General features: G+C 44.7%; 2 protein-coding genes across 3 annotated transcripts in view; both read right to left on the bottom strand.

The window, feature by feature from the left end:
• Window positions 1–97: 97 nt before the first annotated feature.
• LOC121698055 (gap junction gamma-1 protein-like) lies at window positions 98–8613 on the bottom strand. Of its 2 annotated transcripts, none has more exons than XM_042079782.1 (4): window positions 8398–8613; window positions 3839–4563; window positions 2235–2764; window positions 98–1881 (listed from the first exon to the last, which is right to left on the bottom strand). In XM_042079782.1, the coding sequence occupies exons 2-4, from the start codon at window positions 4531–4533 to the stop codon at window positions 1868–1870; spliced, it is 1239 nt and encodes a 412-aa protein (XP_041935716.1). In that variant the 5' UTR covers window positions 4534–4563; window positions 8398–8613; the 3' UTR covers window positions 98–1867. The 2 variants fall into 2 exon arrangements, with proteins under 2 accessions (XP_041935716.1, XP_041935717.1); XM_042079783.1 differs by having other exon boundaries at window positions 2241–2764; window positions 8398–8610.
• A 3084-nt stretch (window positions 8614–11697) lies between these two features.
• The window catches only part of LOC121698054 (serine/threonine kinase 11 interacting protein), a 39333-nt gene continuing 30543 nt past the window's right edge, over window positions 11698–20487 (bottom strand). The window contains exons 23-26 of the mRNA XM_042079781.1: window positions 17028–17112; window positions 16351–16439; window positions 14494–14723; window positions 11698–13482 (exon numbers count right to left, since the gene is read on the bottom strand). Coding sequence (XP_041935715.1) covers window positions 13342–13482; window positions 14494–14723; window positions 16351–16439; window positions 17028–17112 — 545 coding nt within the window. The 3' untranslated portion in view covers window positions 11698–13341. The remainder of the gene's footprint in view (window positions 13483–14493; window positions 14724–16350; window positions 16440–17027; window positions 17113–20487) is intronic.

Below are 20487 nucleotides of genomic sequence, written 5' to 3'. Positions count from 1 at the left end.
AGGGAGACAAAACTATATCAATGGTTACTGATAGTGGACATTCCTGCTGCGACAATTGTGTGACTGCATGCGTTTTTAAACAGAACACTACGCCATGTATAAATATATCCACTTTATTACTCAAGTTTTATTTTACTTTGAACAGTTTTCTACAAAAATAGCAAATTGCATAGAGCAACATCTTTGGCTACTCACAATGATATTAAAATGCATGTTGTTCCCCTTCCTATCATCAGCAATATCTGTTCTCAGCATTTGACAGAAGCAAAAACGCAGCCTTTCAATAACAGACATTTCTCAAGCACTCAAACTAGCACACATACTTCGAGCAAACACAACTCACACAAACGGTTTTTCATGTTGTTCTGACAGACACACTTTTGAAATGTTGTGGCGATCGAGCAGCTCTTCAGTAATGCCAAGCCAAAGGGTTTGACCGACTTCCAATTGGGTTGATTGCTCGACTGTGCCAATCAGATAGCCAGCAGACCACAAAGCTGGCACACAAGATACAAACATTTGGCAGTTCAGCATCCACTCATTTAAATGTCATAAACCACAATGTGCAACATTATATATATATATATATATATAAAAAAGAAAAAAGAAAAAAAAAAAAAGTCAAAGAAAGTTCATTTTCAAAGTCATGTCTGTACAAAATATTATTGAAGAAATGACATGAAGCAAAAAGAATTATCCAAAACAGTCTCCAGTTTTTATATAGGTCTAATGAAAGCTTTTCCAACAACAAAGACAGAAATTGGAATGATGTGACTGACCATATTCATTATGGCTAATTAGACAAACAAAATAAAAAAGGTAAGAAAAGGGAAATGCACAGACAACAAAAAGAAGCTTAAACTAACCAATAAATTCAAGCATTTTCCAGGTATCCCTCCTAGTTTGCCAATCAGCTCCGCATGTAAAGAAAAACTCTTCTGAGATTGCGCAGGTGTATCATTTACGGGTTGAGAGGAAAATGCCTCTCTGCAAGGCACTTAGTTCAGCCTATAAGAGGGAGGCACAGAGAGTTCCAAATCAGATCTGAACGTTAGTAACTAAAGAAGTTTCAGAGCAAGTGCTGTATTTAAGACGTGTTGCTCAACACAACTCCCTTTTGAGTCAGACCAATTTTGATTCAAGAGAACAAATGACTGATTTCTCTTAACAGTTGACTTGTCATTGAAAACACGGTGTGTGTCCTCGTCACCTCCCAAACACACACACATTAGGTCTTCTTTAAGTCCTGGAATGTTTTCCTTCTGGGAGAGCACAGGTCGGCCATGTATTATGTACAAGGCCTTGATCCGAGATTCTTCCCCACTATCAGGGAGGTCAGAGGCAAAGAGTTTCTTAAGCCAGAACCAACAGGGACAACAAGATAGAAAAAAAAGTTAGAAAAACTGAGGGAAAAAAAGAACCATCAGCAGCACCATCACCTTTAGCCAATGCGTGGGTGATGAGCAATGGGTGACAGGCAGGATCACAGGCCGGGACACTGCAGGGATGGGTTGACTGGATGTGTTAAGGCACGCCGGGACATGAGGCAGGGAAAGGAGGACTGCATTGGCAGGGGCTCCAGAGGGTTTGGCCCTCGTGGTGATTCATCTCTGGAGGTTTTTTTTTTTTTTACACATTGTGCATTTTGCATTAGCGTTCACTGGCCTTAATACTGCAAGGCACCTTTCCAGTACAAACACCACCCATTCAACACACCACACAAACAACAAAACCACAAAAACACACGCACGCATGCACCCACACGCGCGTACATATCTTCAAAAAGCAAATCTATGACTGCCATCCTTAAATGTGCTTCCTGATTGCCAGTGTGAGTTATGGACAGGCAGACTAGACTGCAAAGGCCTCAGGCATGGACACCTTGGAGAGAGAAAAGAGAAAATGCATTATTAGTCTTTCATGTTGTCAAAACAAAATCAGAAAGTTAATTATATGCTGATTGAGGTTCCTAGAGAAAGGAGGATGTTTATATACAGCGCGCGCGCACACACACACACAGGACAAGAGATGAAACATCTTCATTACTTGGATAGTCTGTGACCTACTGAAGTGTATTAAAGTGAAAAAATTATGACATGAAACCACCAACGACAAGATTACAAATGACTGGCCAGAAATAAAAGGCAACATACAAACTCACAAGACACACACACATGCACACAATGTCTCACTCACACAGAGTCACATTCACACACACATACACACCCACACACCTGCACCTTGGTCGCTGCTGGTGCTGGCCTGCTTCTCCTGGGCGTAGTTCAGCTGGTTCTGCTCGATGGAGGTGCCGCTGGTGGACTCAGGGGTGCTGCTCCGAGACGCCGCCACCACCGCCTCGCTTTGGTAGGCCCGGTCAAGGTGCTGCTGGGCCATCTTCAGATGCCGCTTCATGTGCTCCAGGTCCCGACCCGACGGCTCGTCCCCCAGGGACTCCCGGCCCGAGTCGCCCAGGTGCAGTTCCCTGAACTCGGGCCGCAGTGAACCAGGGGCGTCCTTCTTCTTCAGCACCGAGTTGTACCTCGGCGGGGCGGAGGGGGCACGCTTCAGCAGGCCCGAGGAGCTGAGGGGGTGGTGGGGAGGCTGGGGAGGGCGGCGGCTGCGGCGGCTGTTGTTGTTCGAGCGGTCCTTAAGGACGTCGCGGATGCCGCCGATGCCCAGGTGGCAGATCTCCAGGAAGGTCAGGAGCAGACAGAGCGAGCTGACCACGTACATGGTGATCAGGAAGACGGTCTTCTCCGTGGGCCTGCACATAACAGGAGTGAAGAGGGACAGCACTTTAAACAGCTGACAAGTGCAACAACTGGAACTGACATTCAAAACACACTGAAAAGTTACACATCTTGATTTGTGCATGCAAGTGACTAAAGCTGGGCAGTGAACAATCCACACATTCATACATACACTCCATATTCTTTCTACTTTATTGAGGCAACTCTAAGGCAACTTTCCAATTCACAGAGATCAGAAGTGACATCTTACTACAGTGCCAAATAGTTTACATTGACCTAAGAATGGCCTAACAATACATGTTGCATCCAAAGACAATGTATAAAAATACATTCTTAAATAAATCACACCATTTTGGTTTATAGATAAAACAGCTGGATTCAGATCAGGGATTTATTCAAAGTACATGGTGTAGTGACAAATCTGGGTAAGGCAACTCAGTATGTGGTAAATCTTGTAATAGAAGAGAACTATGGCTTCACTCTCCAAGCAAAACAAAGCCAAAGGAATATTCTATTAGGAGGTCAGTATTTCCTATACATTGACTTATCTGTGGCGGCCCACCACAATATTAACATTGACCAGCACATAATGATTTTCCAGGTTGTACTAAATTGTGCTTAAATTTGGTTAGCATCATAACCACACTGCTAATTGTTAAAAATGGTTGTATTCCAAGTTAATTCTGCAAACCAACCACCACAAATGGAATTCAATTCTGTGGGAAACACTGGAGGTTTACCGGTCATTCAGAGTTAACCTACTCTGGTTTGTCAATAAACCATGTGCTTGGAATACTCACCTGTGGTGTATTCCAAGTAGGTGGTTAAAGGTGTTCTAAGCGCAGTTTCTAAGGTAATTTTTTTTTTGTCACATACAGCAAACATCTTCTTACAATCACTGAAGTGACGTTACCCAACGCCACTTACAGCGCCTTTAAGTGTCAGGTCTGGGTAAGTTTGGTTTAGCCTAAATGGTTATTCTATTATCAGGTTTGCCACTAAACCACTTAATTGGAATCCTATCATGGCCAGATGATTCATGCTTACTAAACCCTTCTAGACTCTTCTGCATGAGGCTAGCAACCCACCTTGAGACGAAGCAATCCACAGTGTGGGGACAGGGGCTGCGCGTGCAGACGTATGACGGGTCCACCTCAAGCCCGTACAGCAGGTACTGTCCGAACAGGAAGGCTACCTCGAAGCCGAAGCGCGACAGCAGCTGCACCACGTACACTCTCATGAGCCCGTCCCTCAGGATGCGCCGGCGGCCGTCGTGCTTCGGCGCCATCCCCTCGGGGATGGTCGCCTTGGCGACCGGCCCGGTCACCGCCCCCGGCTTGCTACCCTCCTCGGCCTCCACCTCCTCGGTGATCATGGGCACCTCCTCGTGGTCGTCCATGTCGTCGTAGTCATGGAGGTGGCCGCGCGTGACCACCGGCGCCCGCTTGCGGTGCCGCGGCAAGTAGTCCTTGTCGCTGGCGCGCGCGATCCGGTGCATGGCGTAGCCCAGGTACATGATGGACGGCATCGTGATGATGATCACCTGGAACACCCAGAAGCGGATGTGCGAGATCGGCGCGAAGGCGTCGTAGCAGACATTGTCGCAGCCGGGCTGCTGCGTGTTGCACACAAACTTGCTCTGCTCGTCGTGGTAGATGCTCTCGCCGCCAACCACCGTCAGCACGATGCGGAAGATAATGAGCAGAGTCAGCCACACCTTGCCCACGAATGTGGAGTGGTTGGAGATCTCCTCCAGAAGGTGCGTCAGGAAGCTCCAACTCATGGTGGCGCAGCAGGAGAAGCCCTCTCAGCCCTAACACAGAGACAGAACAGAGCACGAGACTGTTTAGTTACTTCATTTGTCCTCTGTACACAAGGGAGACTGTGCCTTACAACACTCCTTAGCTGTTGTAAAATAACTGGAACCTACACCCTCTCAGGGCTTATTGCTTAATACTAAACCATCATATTATGGATCGAGGACACCTTATAAACACCCCAATGACACCCTACCCTGGAAAGAGGGGGAGAGACGGAGGTGGAGGGGGGGGTAAGTAGACAGAAAGAGAGAGATTTGCATCAGTCTTACGAGTCAGCTTTCCCATAAAGATTCACAGATGTACATAAGGTACATTTGAGAAAAAAAAAAAAGAATATTAAATCTCAGGAGAGCATAAAGGAAGGGAGGTCAGGCAGATGGAACCTGTCACAGAAAGTCAAAGAAAAAAAAAATTTGAAAACAGGGTTATCGAGGGCACTTCACACACAACTGCAAAGAGAGGACCGTCATGGAGCCCAGCAGCTGTCCATCTCCTGCCCAGTTAAACAGCTCAGTCCACACAGTGGCAAGTGTAAGCCAAGGCCCAAGGTCTCTTAATGTGCTGAAATCAGCTCCACAAAATCCATTCAAAACGCACTAGAGGGAATGTTGCTGAGAGCAGCCAGAGATAGCAGTACTGAGCAAAACCTGAAGCAGCACTTCTTGCAGACATCCCTTCCTTAGTGTGTGTGTCTCGGTGTGTGAGTGTGTGTGTGAGTGTGTGTGTGTGTGTGTGGCTGGCAAATGTAACTCAGCAGTTATCAGACAGCACCAAGAAATGTTACTTTGCGATGTCATCCCCCGCCTCCACCTCAAAGCTCCAACTGGACAAACACCAAAGCCCTCTGTGACCTGCACTGGACTGATGGCAGTGCCCTGGATGAAACTCTGCGCTGGACACACAAGTCGCCATATCAACTCCCTACTTAAATATTATCCTCTACTGAGCTGGCGCCAGGCGGAATGTTATTAAGCAGTGGGAGAGCTACACATTCACTTGTCCAACACACCGAGACTAAACGGGGAAAACATACAAAGCATAATCCTCACATTTTATGACAGTCTCCTGTCCCAGGAGTTTGGAAGCTTTTCCTCGCATATACGGTAGGGTGACATATGACCATGTGGACTTGACTGATGCAGGTATTTAAGCTTTCTAAAGGGAAACAGTTGTGCAACAGCTGGCGGGTCTGCTGTATGCATTTCAGATCCACCCCCTTTCTAAGCCTATGGAATCTCTTTTGCACACATATGAAAGGCCATAAGGATTCTGGGAGCTGGCTACACAAGAGGCAGTTTTACAGCAAAGCGCTACAGCAGCAAGATCTGCAAAAAAAACAAAACAAAAACAAAAAAACAAACACTGTATGCAAATGCAAAGGATGTACTTCCACTGCAGCCTTGATGCAGCAGAGTTGCAGGAGTTCGAAAAAAACAGCAGCTTTGTTGTAGGCTAATTCCACAGGCCAGTAATCTGCTCGAGGTTTCTTCCTACTGTACATGCATCTCCAATTCTAGGGAGTTTTTCCTTGGCCCTGTTACTTATGGGCCTTCTCTGATTGTTTAACACTCTGTAAAGCGCCATGAGACATGTGCAATGTTTTGGCGCTCTATAAGTGATATTAAATTGAATTGAAATAAATCCCAATAAACCTGACAATTCTTCATTCTTCCAGGAAATCGGAATCTGAATCTAACTCAAAAAAATCTACCTCAAAAAATAACTCAGAGTGCAAGTTCTCATGACTCCCATCAGGGAAACAAAGACAGACTTTCAGACATTCTCCCATCAGCTGAGAAGTGGTCCCAAGTGTAGAGATTTACACCTCCGCTGAGCTGGCCGGGCAGTGAGACAGGAGCCGGGGATGGGCCACGGGAGGTGCCCTCTGGCTGGCCACATTTCTCCACGCTGCCGTCGTGGCGCTCCAGAGGTCAGAGAGAGAGCTTGGTGGGGAGAAACATCTGCTGAGTCCCCCCTCACTTAACCACCACGGAGCATACTCCCCACCCCTAAACACACACACACACACACACACTTTATGACGGCCCTTTATCATCACCGCCAGCAGAGCCTGAGCTCAGCTGTGAAGCAGCGACTTCAAAAGGAGGAGTCGGCAAGTCACAGCAAGCCAGGGGAAGAGACGGGAGCGGTCCAGAACCTGTGGCACGCACCTGTGGAACGCAGGCGTGGGCTGGGAGACACTGGCTGTCGACCCGCCAGGACCTGGAGCACTTTTCAGGCCAACAGGTCACACACACACACAGGATTGAGAGCCTATGGCTGTATTTGGCGCATACTATAAATATTCCTCCTATATCCATTCCTCCAGCGGTTATGTCTACAGTATGCTAAAGGCTCTGCCTGCACAATACTCTTTGGCAAGAAAACAAAAAGATAAAAGGGGGGTAAAAGGGGGAACAAATGCAACCCTAATGATGCCTGCATCTCTCTCTCTTCCTCACACACACACACACACACACTACAAAAAGTGCTGACTTGGGTATGACTGGGCACAATGCAGGGAACAAACTCATTGGCACCCCTAATCCCTACCGTCACTTACATTCGACCTTCTCTTTTCCAGTCAACCATAAATGACCAGTCTACACCCACTTCAACCTATCAAGTCAAGACTTGATAAAGCCATATGACCTGATGCAAGATTGATAAACTTATCAAACATCAACAAAAAGAACAAACAAACAAGTTCCAGAGAGCTTTGGACGCACTGATGGGAGGCAAAAGAAGAAAAAAAAAATTACACAGGTGCAGGATCGAAGATATGGTTAAAAGAAAAAGTGAAGATCCGCACACTGAAGAGCTCCCATTTAAGTATTTTTTATTGGTAACGTTTCAAGCCCTTACTCAGAAGTCTGAAGAAGTAGGCCTACTTTATGATCCGAGTACAGAACCTCATAGCGTACCTGGAAAACAGGCTTGAGGCTACTGATGGCCAAATGGGCTAAATGGTGTTTGAATCTGAATCTGAACCAATAGGTCAATTAGGTCTACAGCATGCTTGACATTATTCTTACTAAAACGATTTTAAATATTTTTATGAATTTGAACCAATAGGTCTACAGCCTTCTTGACACTATTCTTACTAAAAACAAGAATTTAAATATATTTTTCATAATCAATAGGCTATTCTGTCTTGCATCAGAACAGAAGTGAACTTAAATTCTAAAAATTCACTTCGAACCAGGTCAGATGATCTCCTGGGCAATCCTATGTCATCCTACAAGCTACACACACACAAAAAAAATCTAATTTTATCAACTCCTATCAACATTGGTCTCCACACTTGGTCAAATGGCAACTTTATCTGAAGAAACAGACCAGGGCAAACAGATGATTTTCTGATTCTCTGGTATTGGTTACTCACAGCAAAATACATTTACGACCAAGAGAGAACACTGAGCTTTACCAGTCTAAAATTCAGGTCAGACTTCCAAAAGGCTCTCGAAAAACTTAATAGACGTCACCGTTTAACGTCAGGTTCCTGGCTACAAGCACTAAGGCTTACCAATATGCCTAGCATACCTGAGAAAAGAGCTTTAATTCAGACGGTGGATACGGAAACTCAGTTAAAGATTTAAACCACCAAACAATCCTTAAAATAATATGGTATATATATATATATGGTGACTGCTTCAATACATTCACAACCTTATAATTGAAGCTTAGGCTATACACGTGCAAGTTAATGTTAATATAGCAAGAAGCGCCATCACATCATTGCCTATGCGCAACAATTTTAACAAAAGGTAGCCAAAAGTTAAACAATGTTTTCTTTTGTTACTAAACTTCCGAATTTACGAACCCACCTTATGGCTTCAAACCTTCTTTTCAGGTAACTTAGAACGTTCACCAGTCTGTCCCGTCTGTTTTCCAAAATAACTGCCTCCTCTCGCACCGCTGAACTTCATTAACTTAACCACTAAGTTAACCCTTTCGTTGACTGCTGGTAGCCTACCATGTGACCTCTACATCCATGTCGGAGCCCGAGGAGAGAGCGAGTGAGAGAGGTTTCTTTCCATAGTCTTCCCTCATCCTCCTCCCCCTTACATCCCCTGCAGTCCAACCCAGTTTATGGGAACCTAGAGGGAGACATGAGTCAGGTCCCTCTTTTCTTGTCACAATACCTGTATTTTTCATACCCTACAAGCCAGGCTCATAGCTTCCCACATATTGAATTATGGCCATCAATATCATTGTGATGCTGACCATGCCCTTCCTAATTTAATGGATGCACTGTTGATAAAATGAAAACTCATTAAGAAACATTTCTACGTTTCATTTTGCTGTTGCACTAACCTATGGTATGGTGTGAATGACATGCAGCTAAATTGTTCAGAGACTAACATGCTCTCTTTGTGTGCAGAAGAGCACTTTAAGCAATCTTCTGCTCAACTCTTCACCTTCTTAACTGTAATCTAACACACCTCACACACACACACCCACACCGACACACACACACACACACCCACACACACACACAAGCTGAGCACAGTAATGGTTGTTTACCAGAACTGAATGGTAGACATGTCCATGCAAGGACCACAGAACAGAACCCTGGGATGCCACCACTCCAGATGTGGACCCAGACACCAGCTCTCGAGACGTGTGTATATACTCAGCTAAAACAAACGAGCTGCTGTCTCTTTACAGTGAGATAAAGTACACTGCCAGGAGACGCTGTGGAGAAGAGCACATCTGAGCCAGCCCTTATACCCTCATCTTCAATTCTAAACAATTCGTTTTTGATCAAACTAAGACAAAAATTACCAAAAAATCCAGAGACAACCCACACCAGTATAACCAACTTTGGATATATGTGCTGTTTTTCCTTCAATGGGATTATATTTAACTACAAAGAGGTTTTCTTTGGATACATCCGGCCCCGGATTAATTTCTTTCTCTTCCTCTTCTTCAGCAACAATTACTGTAGACAGGCACACTCTGTTGTGAAGAGAACAGAACAGTGTGGAGGACCTAGCCATGTGTTTGACCTGGCCATCCAGCTGAGGAGGGGTCAGAGTGCATAGTGTGTGGTTTGGGCCGCCAGCGTGATGCCGGAAAACGGCAGCATGGTTTAGATGAGCCAATCCGCTCACAGAGGACATGACTTACAACTATGTATACAACAATGTAGAGTCCTCCCTCTCTCTCCCTTTCTCTCTGTGTGTGGTGGGGGATGCTGTGTTTACATGGTCGTATCCTAGTAACCAGCTGTCCAAAGATGAGATGAGAGCCTGTGCCCGTCCTACCCCTAAAAAGAAAAACCTCTCGCTCCACATCGTCGTCTGAACTTCAGAGTTTACAGTATATTCAATTCAGGATTGACAAAAATAACAACTGTTTAGTTTACAGGGAATGTGACATTTTAACATTGATCAAGCAAACTTCTTAAATGCTTTCAGATGTCTCCAGATATGAACTGTTCATGTAATCAGATGGCTGCTAGAGCAACGTCCATGTAAACAGAGGGAGAACAGTAGACTAATTTCACATAGGCCACTTATAAGCCTGGTTATTGGAGCTTTTATGAAGGAGAAACCACTGTCAGGGATGGATGGTAACGCTCTGATCACACGACCAGCCAGCCCAATTTCTGTTTCAGGAGTGTAAATGCCAGCAAGATCCGACTCCTAGGCCACCCGTGGCCAAGTACAAGAACTAATGGCTCTCTAGGTCAGATGATGATTTGGACCAGTCATTGTGCAGACGGCTGGAAAGTTACTCCATCCATCCACGTAAACTATATGAAAGCCAATTTTAACCAGTAGTTTTAATGAGCAGTTAAAGTGGGGGACTACATTGGTGGTAAAACCCAATGCACGGAACACAGAAGGAATTGTATTCTTTCATAGGGCCCAAGATTTCTACTGGCGTCCATGACTGCCTCTAAGTGACTTGCGGAACAAAAAGGGCATAAATATTAAGGTCATTGCCCAAGAAGACCCTTGTATTGTCAGCACCTTGTTTCACCAATTGTGGAACTTGAGCCAAGTGTGTGTGTGTGTGTCTGTGATTGAGAGCTAGCAGAGTAAGGTGTGAACTAAAAAGTGTTTAGATGTTAGGCTTACTGTACGTTGCGTCAACATCTAACCTTGCATTCATCCCTGAAAAAGTGCATTGTTTTGAAAGACAATTTCACCCATGACTGGACTCTATATTCAACTCCACATGTCTAAACACCTATGAGGGCCTTAGCTGACAATCACTCGAAAAGGGGCAAAACACGTCCGTGGAAACACCTCTAGAAGACCTTTTCAGTAGGAACTATCCGGTGTCATAACATTGAGGCTCACACATAAACACACACACACACACGTGACTTCACTGCTAACAGGCACATTAGACATGTTAAATTCCTGTGCTACTGTAGGATATAATCCTAACATTGAATGGTATTCTGTTACATTATGACTATTGATACTGCACTTAGGTTGGGAACAAGATATTCTCCCCGAGGGGAGTGCCTATACTCACTCTTCAACTACTGTGTGGAACAGAACACCGTGTGCATAGTGCTGGAGAAAAGGGCAACATCTATAATGTAATGTACATAATGCAAATCATGCAACGCATACTCTAAATTTAGCAAGCATTGTCACACATGTGACTGGAATGTTGGAGAATTCTGGGTCCATAAAATGGAACTTTGTTGAGGAACATTTTATTAGGGCATTTAAATCTCCTCTGCTGAAAGAAAAATGCTGCACTGTCGCAGACTTTTAAATCTGGACAAACCCAAACACCTTCCAACTTTTGGGATGAATTTTCCCGAGACAGTGTCCGTTTTGTGGAAAAGTCAAAACAGTTGGTCATGAGTATGAGTTGGCTGATTCGCACCAGATTTTGCTGGCCACAATGCAATCTTCCAGTGTTCTCTGAAAGTGAACACGGGGTCTTAGGAGCGTAGTGAGTGTGGCCATATTGATGGGCTAGTATATCTGATGGTCCTACATCTGCAAAGGGTTTTCGGAACAATGAGAGTCACACAGCTCTGGTCAGACCACTAGATGCTGGTGGCAAAAATGTAAAAGCTCTGGTTATTAATTCCACAACCATAGAACTCTCCAGCTGTCATGTTCCAGTCGAATTCACCCACACAAAGCAAGTACACAAGATAGGCCATTTTTTTTATTATTCATATAACAAAATAAAAAAAGCATTTTCAACACTAACTTGACATTAATTTTACGGCCACAGAAAAATAAATAGAAAACACAATGATGGAAGTTCACTTGAAGTTCCATAGCGAAAGAGCTTGCATCACAGTTACCTTTTTTACATTTCTGAAAACATTACCAAACTGTTGCAGTGCAATTATTATAAGTTATAGTTGGCACAAATACTAAATTAAACTTGTAATACATGGTGGCCAAACATAAATACTGAGTGATAGCCACCAAGGTAATAATTCCCTTTTACAAACAGTTGTCTATGTACTATTTTACTAACGCATATCTGTCCATTAAAACATCCAACAAACACCCTTTCATATGCAGTCATTGATGTTTTCACATAAACTTAGAATGCATGTATGCATGAGTTGGAACTATAAAAAAGAACAACATGTAAAATGCACATGACAAATGACAAATGACTAAAAGCAACAGAAAGCATTTCCAGTGAAAAGCTGTGTGAGTCAACTTCATTCCTCTCAGGCTGTCGTGTGGCAGCCCGTGTCCCGGGGCTAATGATGCCATGCTTCATCACACAGTGCCCGTTATCACTGGCTCGGCAGGTTTCAAGATCGGCACATAAACACAAAAATTACACGCACAGACAATTACCCATGCAAACACACCACACATGTATATACACACACACACACACACACGCACACGCACACGCACACGCACACGCACACGCACACACACACGCACAGACACAGTCCCTGAAGTAACGCAGTGTCCATGTCGACATGGACATTCCCTCATCTTCCCAATCTCATTTCATTCCGAGCATAAGGCACCATAAGGTGCATTGGTAGACAGCAAGCAGAGCCCAGTCAGTAAGGCACGGACCTCTGCGAGAAAGCGGCAGAGGGAGCGTGCAGTGCATTTCGCTGCGTGGGCCTTTACCCAGGTCGCGTCCAGTGAGCCATTTCATGTGAGCGATTTTGGCTGTTTCCTGTTGCCAAGTACAACAGATCAGCTTTTATTAAAAAGGGGAGATTGGCAGGAAGGTGGGTATTAGAAAGAGGGAAGGAGAGGGGGAGAGAGAGAAAGCGAAAGAGTGAGAGAAAGAGAGATACACAGAGAGAGAATGGACAGGGGATAAGCAAACCTAGAAAAAAGTAGACGGATCAAGGGACATACTAGGCAAGCAAATGAGATGGTTGGACAGACTGACATGGAGAGAGAGAGAGAAAGAGTCACGTGTATAGAGGTAGAGAGAGGTGGAAGAGGTAGACACAGAAGCAGAAACAATGTGAGAAAAGAAAGAAAGAAAGAAAGAAAGAAAGAAAGAAAGAAAAAAAGAAAGAAAGAAAGATGGGACTAAAAAAGATTCAGGTTTGACAAAGTTTAAGTATGTTTGAAAGCACAAAGAGAGAGACAGATAGATGATAGATGGATAGAGAAAGAGAGAGAGACAGATAGATGATAGATGGATAGAGAAAGAGAGAGAGACAGATAGATGATAGATGGATATAGAAAGAAAGGTAGCATGAGGGATGGGAAGAAGGTGAAAGAGACAGAGACAGAGAGAGGACAACACAAATGTACAGGGTTGAGGGGGTGATGAGGATGGGTATCTCAGCTGGGCAGCTCCTGTATGCTGGTGGTCAGTTTGACCCCAAACATGGCCTCCCACTGCGTCCGCACCCACTCCACCAGAGCCTGCACGCGCTCCCCACATTCCGTCTGCAGCGCCCACGAGCGCTCCTGCTTCAGCACCTACAGGAGCCAAGGAGAGGGGGACATAGGGAGGGGAGAGAAGAAGAAAGGGAGAGAGGGAGAGAGAGGTGAGAGAAGGGAAGAGAGGGAGAGGGGGAGAGAGAGGTGAGAAGGGAGGGAGAGAGAGAGGTGAGAGGGGGAGAGAGAGGTGAGAAGGGAGGGAGAGAGAGAGGTGAGGGAGGGAGAGAGAGTTGAGAGAGGGAGAGAGAGGTGAGGAGGGAGGGAGAGAAAGGGAGAGGTAAAGAGGGAAGGAGAGTGAGAGGTGAGAGAGAAAGAGAGAGAATGGGAGAGAGAGGTGAGGAGGGAGAGAGAGAGGTGAGAGAGGGAAAGAGAGATAATGGGTGAGATAGGTGAGGAGGGAAGGAGAGAGAGAGGTGAGAGAGAAAGAGAGAGAATGGGAGAGAGAGGTGAGGAGGGAGAGAGAGATAATGGGTGAGATAGGTGAGGAGGGAGGGAGAGAGAGAGGTGGAGAGAGAGAGAATGAGTTTGAGTGAGAGACCACAAAAGAGGATGTAGGTGCTGAAGAAATCACTTCCTTTTTTAGGCACTAGCTCTCCACCACTTACTGATGAATGTCGACTAAAATAATGTTTCATTAGTGTGAAGCATACTATACATATGCATGTGCAGTGTGTTTGTATACTCTACAGGCGTAATCAAGTAGTTTCTTACATAACTTACTAAAATACGTATTGTAAATGGTTTGTTGTATATGGCACTGTGGCCCCTGTATGTGTGATCCATGTACACGCTGATGTGCCAATAAAAGCAGATTTTGAGAAATTAACTCGAGTCAAGATGTGCCAGGTAAGAAATAGCTGGTTAGCAGACACAGCCTTGGGAAGGGGACCTGGGGTTTATGCTCTAAATGAAAGACACTGGTATTTTTAGAGGGGCTTGATCAATTGGGGCAGTTAGTCTCAGATTGCCCCTAATCAGATTGACAGCAGACACACCTGTCTGCCTTGGGCCTCTTTGCTAGTACGCTGGAACGTTCCGTAAAATACCCACCTCGTCATAAAGCTTGACGTCCACCCGGCAGGGATTGGAGGAGAAGAGATGCACGGAGCTGACGCAGCTGATTGGCTGAGTCTCTCGGATGGTGACGCGTCCACAGGGCTCCTCTCCATCCTGATTGGACGTTGGCTCTGGGAGTTGACTCTTGCTCCACTGATGGTCCTCGTCGACCAGGTACAGGGTTTCCCGCGTGGCCAACACAGTAACAGGTGTCAAGGAGTGATCTAGAGGGACAGCAAAGCAAACGTCAAAAAAATGTTTGTTATGAAAATGAAAATCTAACAAAATGTCCAACCAGATATAAACAGCCACTTTAAAAGGACTGAAAAACTGGTGTACATGGAGTGAAAGTGCCCTCATAGAAGTACATGGATGACAAAGAAACTATGACTTTGACTAGGAGTTTGACTGTCTCATTCTCACGCTCACTCTGTTCAGAGTTTACAGGACCTTTCGTCAGCTTCTAGCTTGATTTACATAATTTGATCAAAGCTGGTGTGTGTGTGTGTGTGTGTGTGTGTGTGTGTGTGTGTGTGTGTGTGTGTGTGTGTGTGTGTGTGTGTGTATCTGTCTGTCTGTCTTCACGTGGTTGCATGTGTTTGTCTGTGTTTGGGGAGGTTGGCTGGGTAGGGTTCTATGGTTGTGTGAATACAGATACTCCAGGCAGTGCTGGTCAGACTAACGCTGAACTCAGTCCACTCTGCTGCTCGCTCTCTCTTCCATAGACAGGGAGGGACGCTTGACCCACCTCCACTGTTAACCTGTGTGCGCTTTGGCTGAGAACAGCCGCCAGTACTGAAGGCTCTCAGCAGCTGTGTGTGAGGGTGTCATAGTGAGAGAGTGTTTGGGTGTGTGTGTGTGTGTGTGTGTCTGTGTGTGTTGGAAAGCCCCAAAACAAAAGTCCTGGGCTTTGAACCCAGCTCTCTGCGCGACCGGACCACCGACACACACTAATGGTGTGTTCAGCGGTCATCTCGGTCATCATTGAGCATGTTTACATGGACATTCATGTTCCGATATTAACCACGATTAAGACAATATTGACACTGATTAAGACAAGATTGTCCAAGAGGGAATCAGCAGGCTACAACATTATCCGGTGGTTGGCAGGGTCCAGGAAGGGCGGGCAGGCCTGGGGTGGGGTGAGGCCCCCCCCTGATGGTCAAAGGCCAGCATAGAAGAGAGAAAGGCCATGGTGGTGGCTGAAGTCACATGGGCCGAGGTGGAACGCTACAAGGTGAAGGCGGTTTCCCAGGGCCAGCAGGGAAGATGGGTAGCATGGGTGTAGGTCTGGTGAAAAGGCCACTGTCATGGCCTGATCTGTAGAAGATTCCTCAGACCCAGACTCAGCTTCCTAGTCAGAGCCACATACAGTACGAGCTTCCTTTATGCTCTCTTGAGATAGAAAGTTCTGGACTTTTTTTTTTACCAGCCAGTGACGTCAAATGTACATTATGTATCTTCCACATGCATCTTCCATGAGTCGGTGTGGAAAAGACTGATGCAAATCTCTCCCTTTCTCTCTACTTACTCTCTTTCCTCATCTCTCTCTCTCTCGTGTTGCATTTCAAGGATAGAAAAGTTCACTCAATCCCAATCCCTCTCTCTCTCTCTCTCTCTCTCTCTCTCTCTCTCTCTCTCTCTCTCATAGGGGGAGCCAGGCGAGCATGTCTGTGCCCGCCTTAATCACGTCTCTCTAAATTCTTATCTGCAGCTACACCCTTAGCCAACGGCGTCACAGAGGGTAGCGCTGGAAGAGAACACTGGCTGCCCGCCTGCCCGCCTGCCTGTCTGGCTCGTGTGCCAGGAGCGGCGTGGAGAAAAATGAACCGACTTGAAGCCCTGGCCCACCTTGGCACACGAACGCCAACACGTAGAGGAACTGGGGTTGACAGTCGTCCTCGCCCTCCTGTGACTGCTGGCCTTCACTCACCAGTGGCCTGAAAACACGCACACGCACATGCACACGCACACACACAAAAGTAAAACAAGCAGCAACCTGAGTGAAACGAAATACGAAATACAATCTGACATGGCAGAAATTCAGAGATGTAGTGAATGCAACTACTCTACGCATCCCCTACCACAACCGCAGGCATTACACTACTTTGTGGTTCAAAAGAACAGGGATTTGGTCTTTTTCTACTATTGATCTGTGTCTAGTTTTTATATTCACTTTGATGTTTACCTCAAGTCCGGAGGCATACAATTCAGGTCCAGATAATCAAAATATTCAAACTGTATCAGTCATTTGTAGTTGTGGGTCTGAATTTTAGAGAACTAGCAGTATGTGATGTTCTAGAAGGGACATGAGGATATTCCTCATTCTTTACACTAGATAAGGCCAGATTGTTTTTCTTTTTATTCCTGGGGGACCTTTTTCTCAGTTCAAACAGTCCAGGATTATTTGAATTATCAGGTATAATAATGGCATTACAGTATGCAGTGTGAATCTTTAATTGCGTTGTGTTGACCTCAGACCCTATTCATTTCCCTTCTGGGGTGAAGCCCTGACACCCCCAACCTACCACAGGTGGTGGTGTGGAGTGAGTCGAGTGGTGGAGATGGCCTTGAGTTTACTGTCCGACCTCGGAGCCAGTTCCCTCACAATTCCTACGAGAGAGAAAGAAGAATTAGCTCAGGAAAGATGAGTTCAGAACAGCACAACAGCTAACTGGCAATGTACCTTGTGGTATGTATCTGAATATATGCAACATGCAACAACACTAAGAGTCTTTGTTTCTCCATTAGTTCTTGACAGGAACACATACAACAAAATCCATTTAGTTCTGTGTGTTTGTTTCTGTTAAGGACTAATTAAGACCTACATGTAAAATGTAGATTTTTAGATGTGCATAAGACACTGCCATTTACCTCAAACTTTTGCAACACTTATAAACAACAACTGCTGAATTCATTTTTAACACTGAAAGGAAGAGGTGTGAATAGTAGTAGTTTAATATTACTAAATCAATAATTGGCATATTAATAATAATAGTAATAAAAATAGGCATGCACATTATTTAAGTCAATTCAATAATAATAGTTCTTATAATAATAAGTATTATAATAATAATAATAGGCATAAGCCAATTATTATTTTTATAATTATACTTCTTTAAGTATAATTGGGGAAAGTGAGAAACAGACATATTATATGTTCGACCTTTTCACTGAGATTTACTATCTGGCCTCTGGCAGTAGGCCACTATTGTACCTATCATACACCTTGTCCCATAGTCACACCCAAATAAAAAAAAAGGCAGAAAAGGATACGCACAGGAACAAAAACCGTGCCAATCTCAATAGCTCGCGCTTGACTGCTGGGATAATGAGAGGGAGGGCATATTTTGGCTCGTAGGAGTTTCGTAGGAGTCATGTTTCTGATCACAGAATTAAGGGACAAAAGAGATGCAGAGGAAATGACACGTCTCCGCACAAGGCTGGGTCACTCCTACTCGTCCTACTGAATCTCACACACGGCAGAGACTTGAGACAGACCTGAGATACAAAGCACAAGGCAAAGACGGGCAGAGAGCCAATGGCAAAGAGCAAATGCACAAACCAACCTAATACAATGTGAATGAATATGGAAGGTTTTGATCTCTGCCATACTGAATTGACAGCCAAAGTAATTTCCCAGTTCAACAAGAGAAAAAGCTTTTTTATATATAATATATATATATATATATATATATATAAAAATATAAAACAAAATCTGTCCCCTTTCTTCATCCAAAGAAAACTGATCGTACAGAGTACAGTTTCAGCAGGAGAGAATGGACTTGACAGGAGAACACTGTCCTCTTGTGACTGTAGGAAATGAAGAAAAGAGCTTTTGTGTTCTTCTCCGCTTCTTTTCCACATGTAGGTGAACACTGATGCTCTACCAACAGCATGGCCCCTCATTCTATTATGGTCATTAGAGTCAAGTAATCACACACCACAGAGCTCTGCAGTCTGCACCACACAGACACACACACACACGCACGCACACACAAACACACTTGCAGCCCTCTGTCACACACACACACACACGAAAACCAAAATCTTCCTGACAGCTACCATGATTTCAACTCATTAAAAGGATATCAGAGATAGATATCGTAACACCCCCAATTATCACCACTTTTGTTCGGAAATTCTAAAACAACGATGTTTTTTAACACTTCAAAATAACATTTGCTAAATGAACCTTACATTTTTCAGTAGCCATAGGTGTGTAGATTTGAACAAAATCTGGTTTGGTTCTTAACGGGATTTACTGCCTGAAATATCTGATTTTGTTTACCACGCTCGGAGTTATAGTGCTGGCCTGATGGGTCGCCTATTTACGCCGTTTCAACGGCACATGAACGGTTAGACCGAGAATTCTTGTCATGAAATTAAAATTCCACAGGAGCTCCAAGCGGAGGTGTACACGCAGCCTTACAACACTGTTTACAGCTCTTCGAGTCACAGTAAAATTTCATTTTTGGTACATAGCTAATTTAGATACACCTATGATGTGGGTGCTTGCGTTTCTTTAGGAGTCCGCCGTCTTGGTTTGTATAGAAATGGATATTAAGTGACACATACACGCAAGACGGTGGAAATACAGGACCGACGGTGATAGGGGGAGTTCCGATGCCCTAGCCTGACCATTTCCAAAACGACTTGGGTCACATCTCTCACATAACTTATAACTTTTTCAAACAGAGACATGGGAATCTGCACTAACCAGAGGCATCTACCCAAGACTCACTGCACCAGTGTGCGGTAATATTCTCTATTTTTAAAGTATGTTATTACTGCTCTTCACCAGCACCTGGGATCTTCAAACGGCCAGTGCACATGGATTTGATCTTTTTAGCAAGACTCCTCTAACTTGTGTTAAGAGACCATTGTACTTTCTCCTCTGAGTCACTGTGTACCTGTATCAGATAGCTGTGGCATGATCATCCATAACAGACTGACAGAAACTCACCAGCAATCCAGAAAATCTACAAAAACATCTTGTGTGAGACTCCTGTGCTACTTGAATGAACTTAGTTTCTTGGTCTTAGTCCTGAATCTCTCTCTCTCTCTCCATTCTTCCTCATTATCAGTCTCTCTCCCTCCATCCCCACTGTCTCTCTCCCTCCTCCCTCTCTCCTTCTCCTGCACTCTTTCCAGCAGCATTTCCTTTGCAATATAAAGCCACATCCTCTCCGTCTTTCAGCAATCTACCCCCCCCCCCACACACACACACACCATCCACCACTGACAGGGATCACTGACTGGCCTGCTAACACTGCACCAACATCTGTTCCATATCGTGTAAAGCCAGTCCGGTGTGCACAAACGGTTTGGTTACGGTAAAGGTATCCTTTAGTTCTTCTCCGAGACAAATATTATAACAGCTGTTGAATGGCAAAGCAGAACTCAATAAATACCTTGGGAAACAGGTCTTGTTTCATAAATGGGGGGGGGGGGCAAATTCAGTGTTTTGCTGCCAAGATTTTGCATAGCAATGCAAGCAAGGTTTTTTCTTCTTCTCCATGGAACACAATTATTTTTCAGCACAGTCCTGGCTACCTCCAGAGAACAAATATCCCTACTGGTTAAGCAATAATGCCTCTCACATGCCTCCTCTTTATGTTCCAGGAAAAAAAAAATGTGCAACATAAAAATGGTACAAAATTGGTACCAACAAACTCATGGTCTTAACTTTCCCTGGAGCACTTAGGCGTTGGAAAGCCCACAGAGGCAGTGGTTAACCCTTAAAGGTGTAGGTTTTTGAACATTCTAAGTTCCGCAACAATTGAAGGTTCTAAAATTCTATGTTGAATTCAACGAACCCAGATATTCTTTAGAACGTTCATTTCTCAACATTCCCCGTCACACCGGTGTGACGGTACTCCTTTAAGGGTTAAGGGACATGAAGAACTGGCTTCCTCTAAGACTCGCTGCATGCTAGCTGAAACCTGGACCATTCCACTGTTGTTGGGGTTTTGTGTGGTCTTCTGC

The sequence above is a fragment of the Alosa sapidissima genome, chromosome 23, assembly GCF_018492685.1.
Source record: "Alosa sapidissima isolate fAloSap1 chromosome 23, fAloSap1.pri, whole genome shotgun sequence".
In the NCBI taxonomy this organism is placed as follows: Eukaryota; Metazoa; Chordata; class Actinopteri; order Clupeiformes; family Clupeidae; genus Alosa; species Alosa sapidissima.
The sequence above is the reverse complement of the archived record's forward strand: the minus strand, read 5'-3'. Positions and strand labels throughout refer to the sequence as shown.

Coding starts and splice junctions, on each gene's coding strand:
- LOC121698055 (XM_042079782.1), bottom strand. CDS start 4,533: ATGAGTTGGAGCTTCCTGACGCACCTTCTGGAGGAGATCTCCAACCAC. Junction 2,765..3,838: donor GTGGATTGCTTCGTCTCAAG/GTGGGTTGCTAG, acceptor TGTTATGTGCAG/GCCCACGGAGAAGACCGTCT.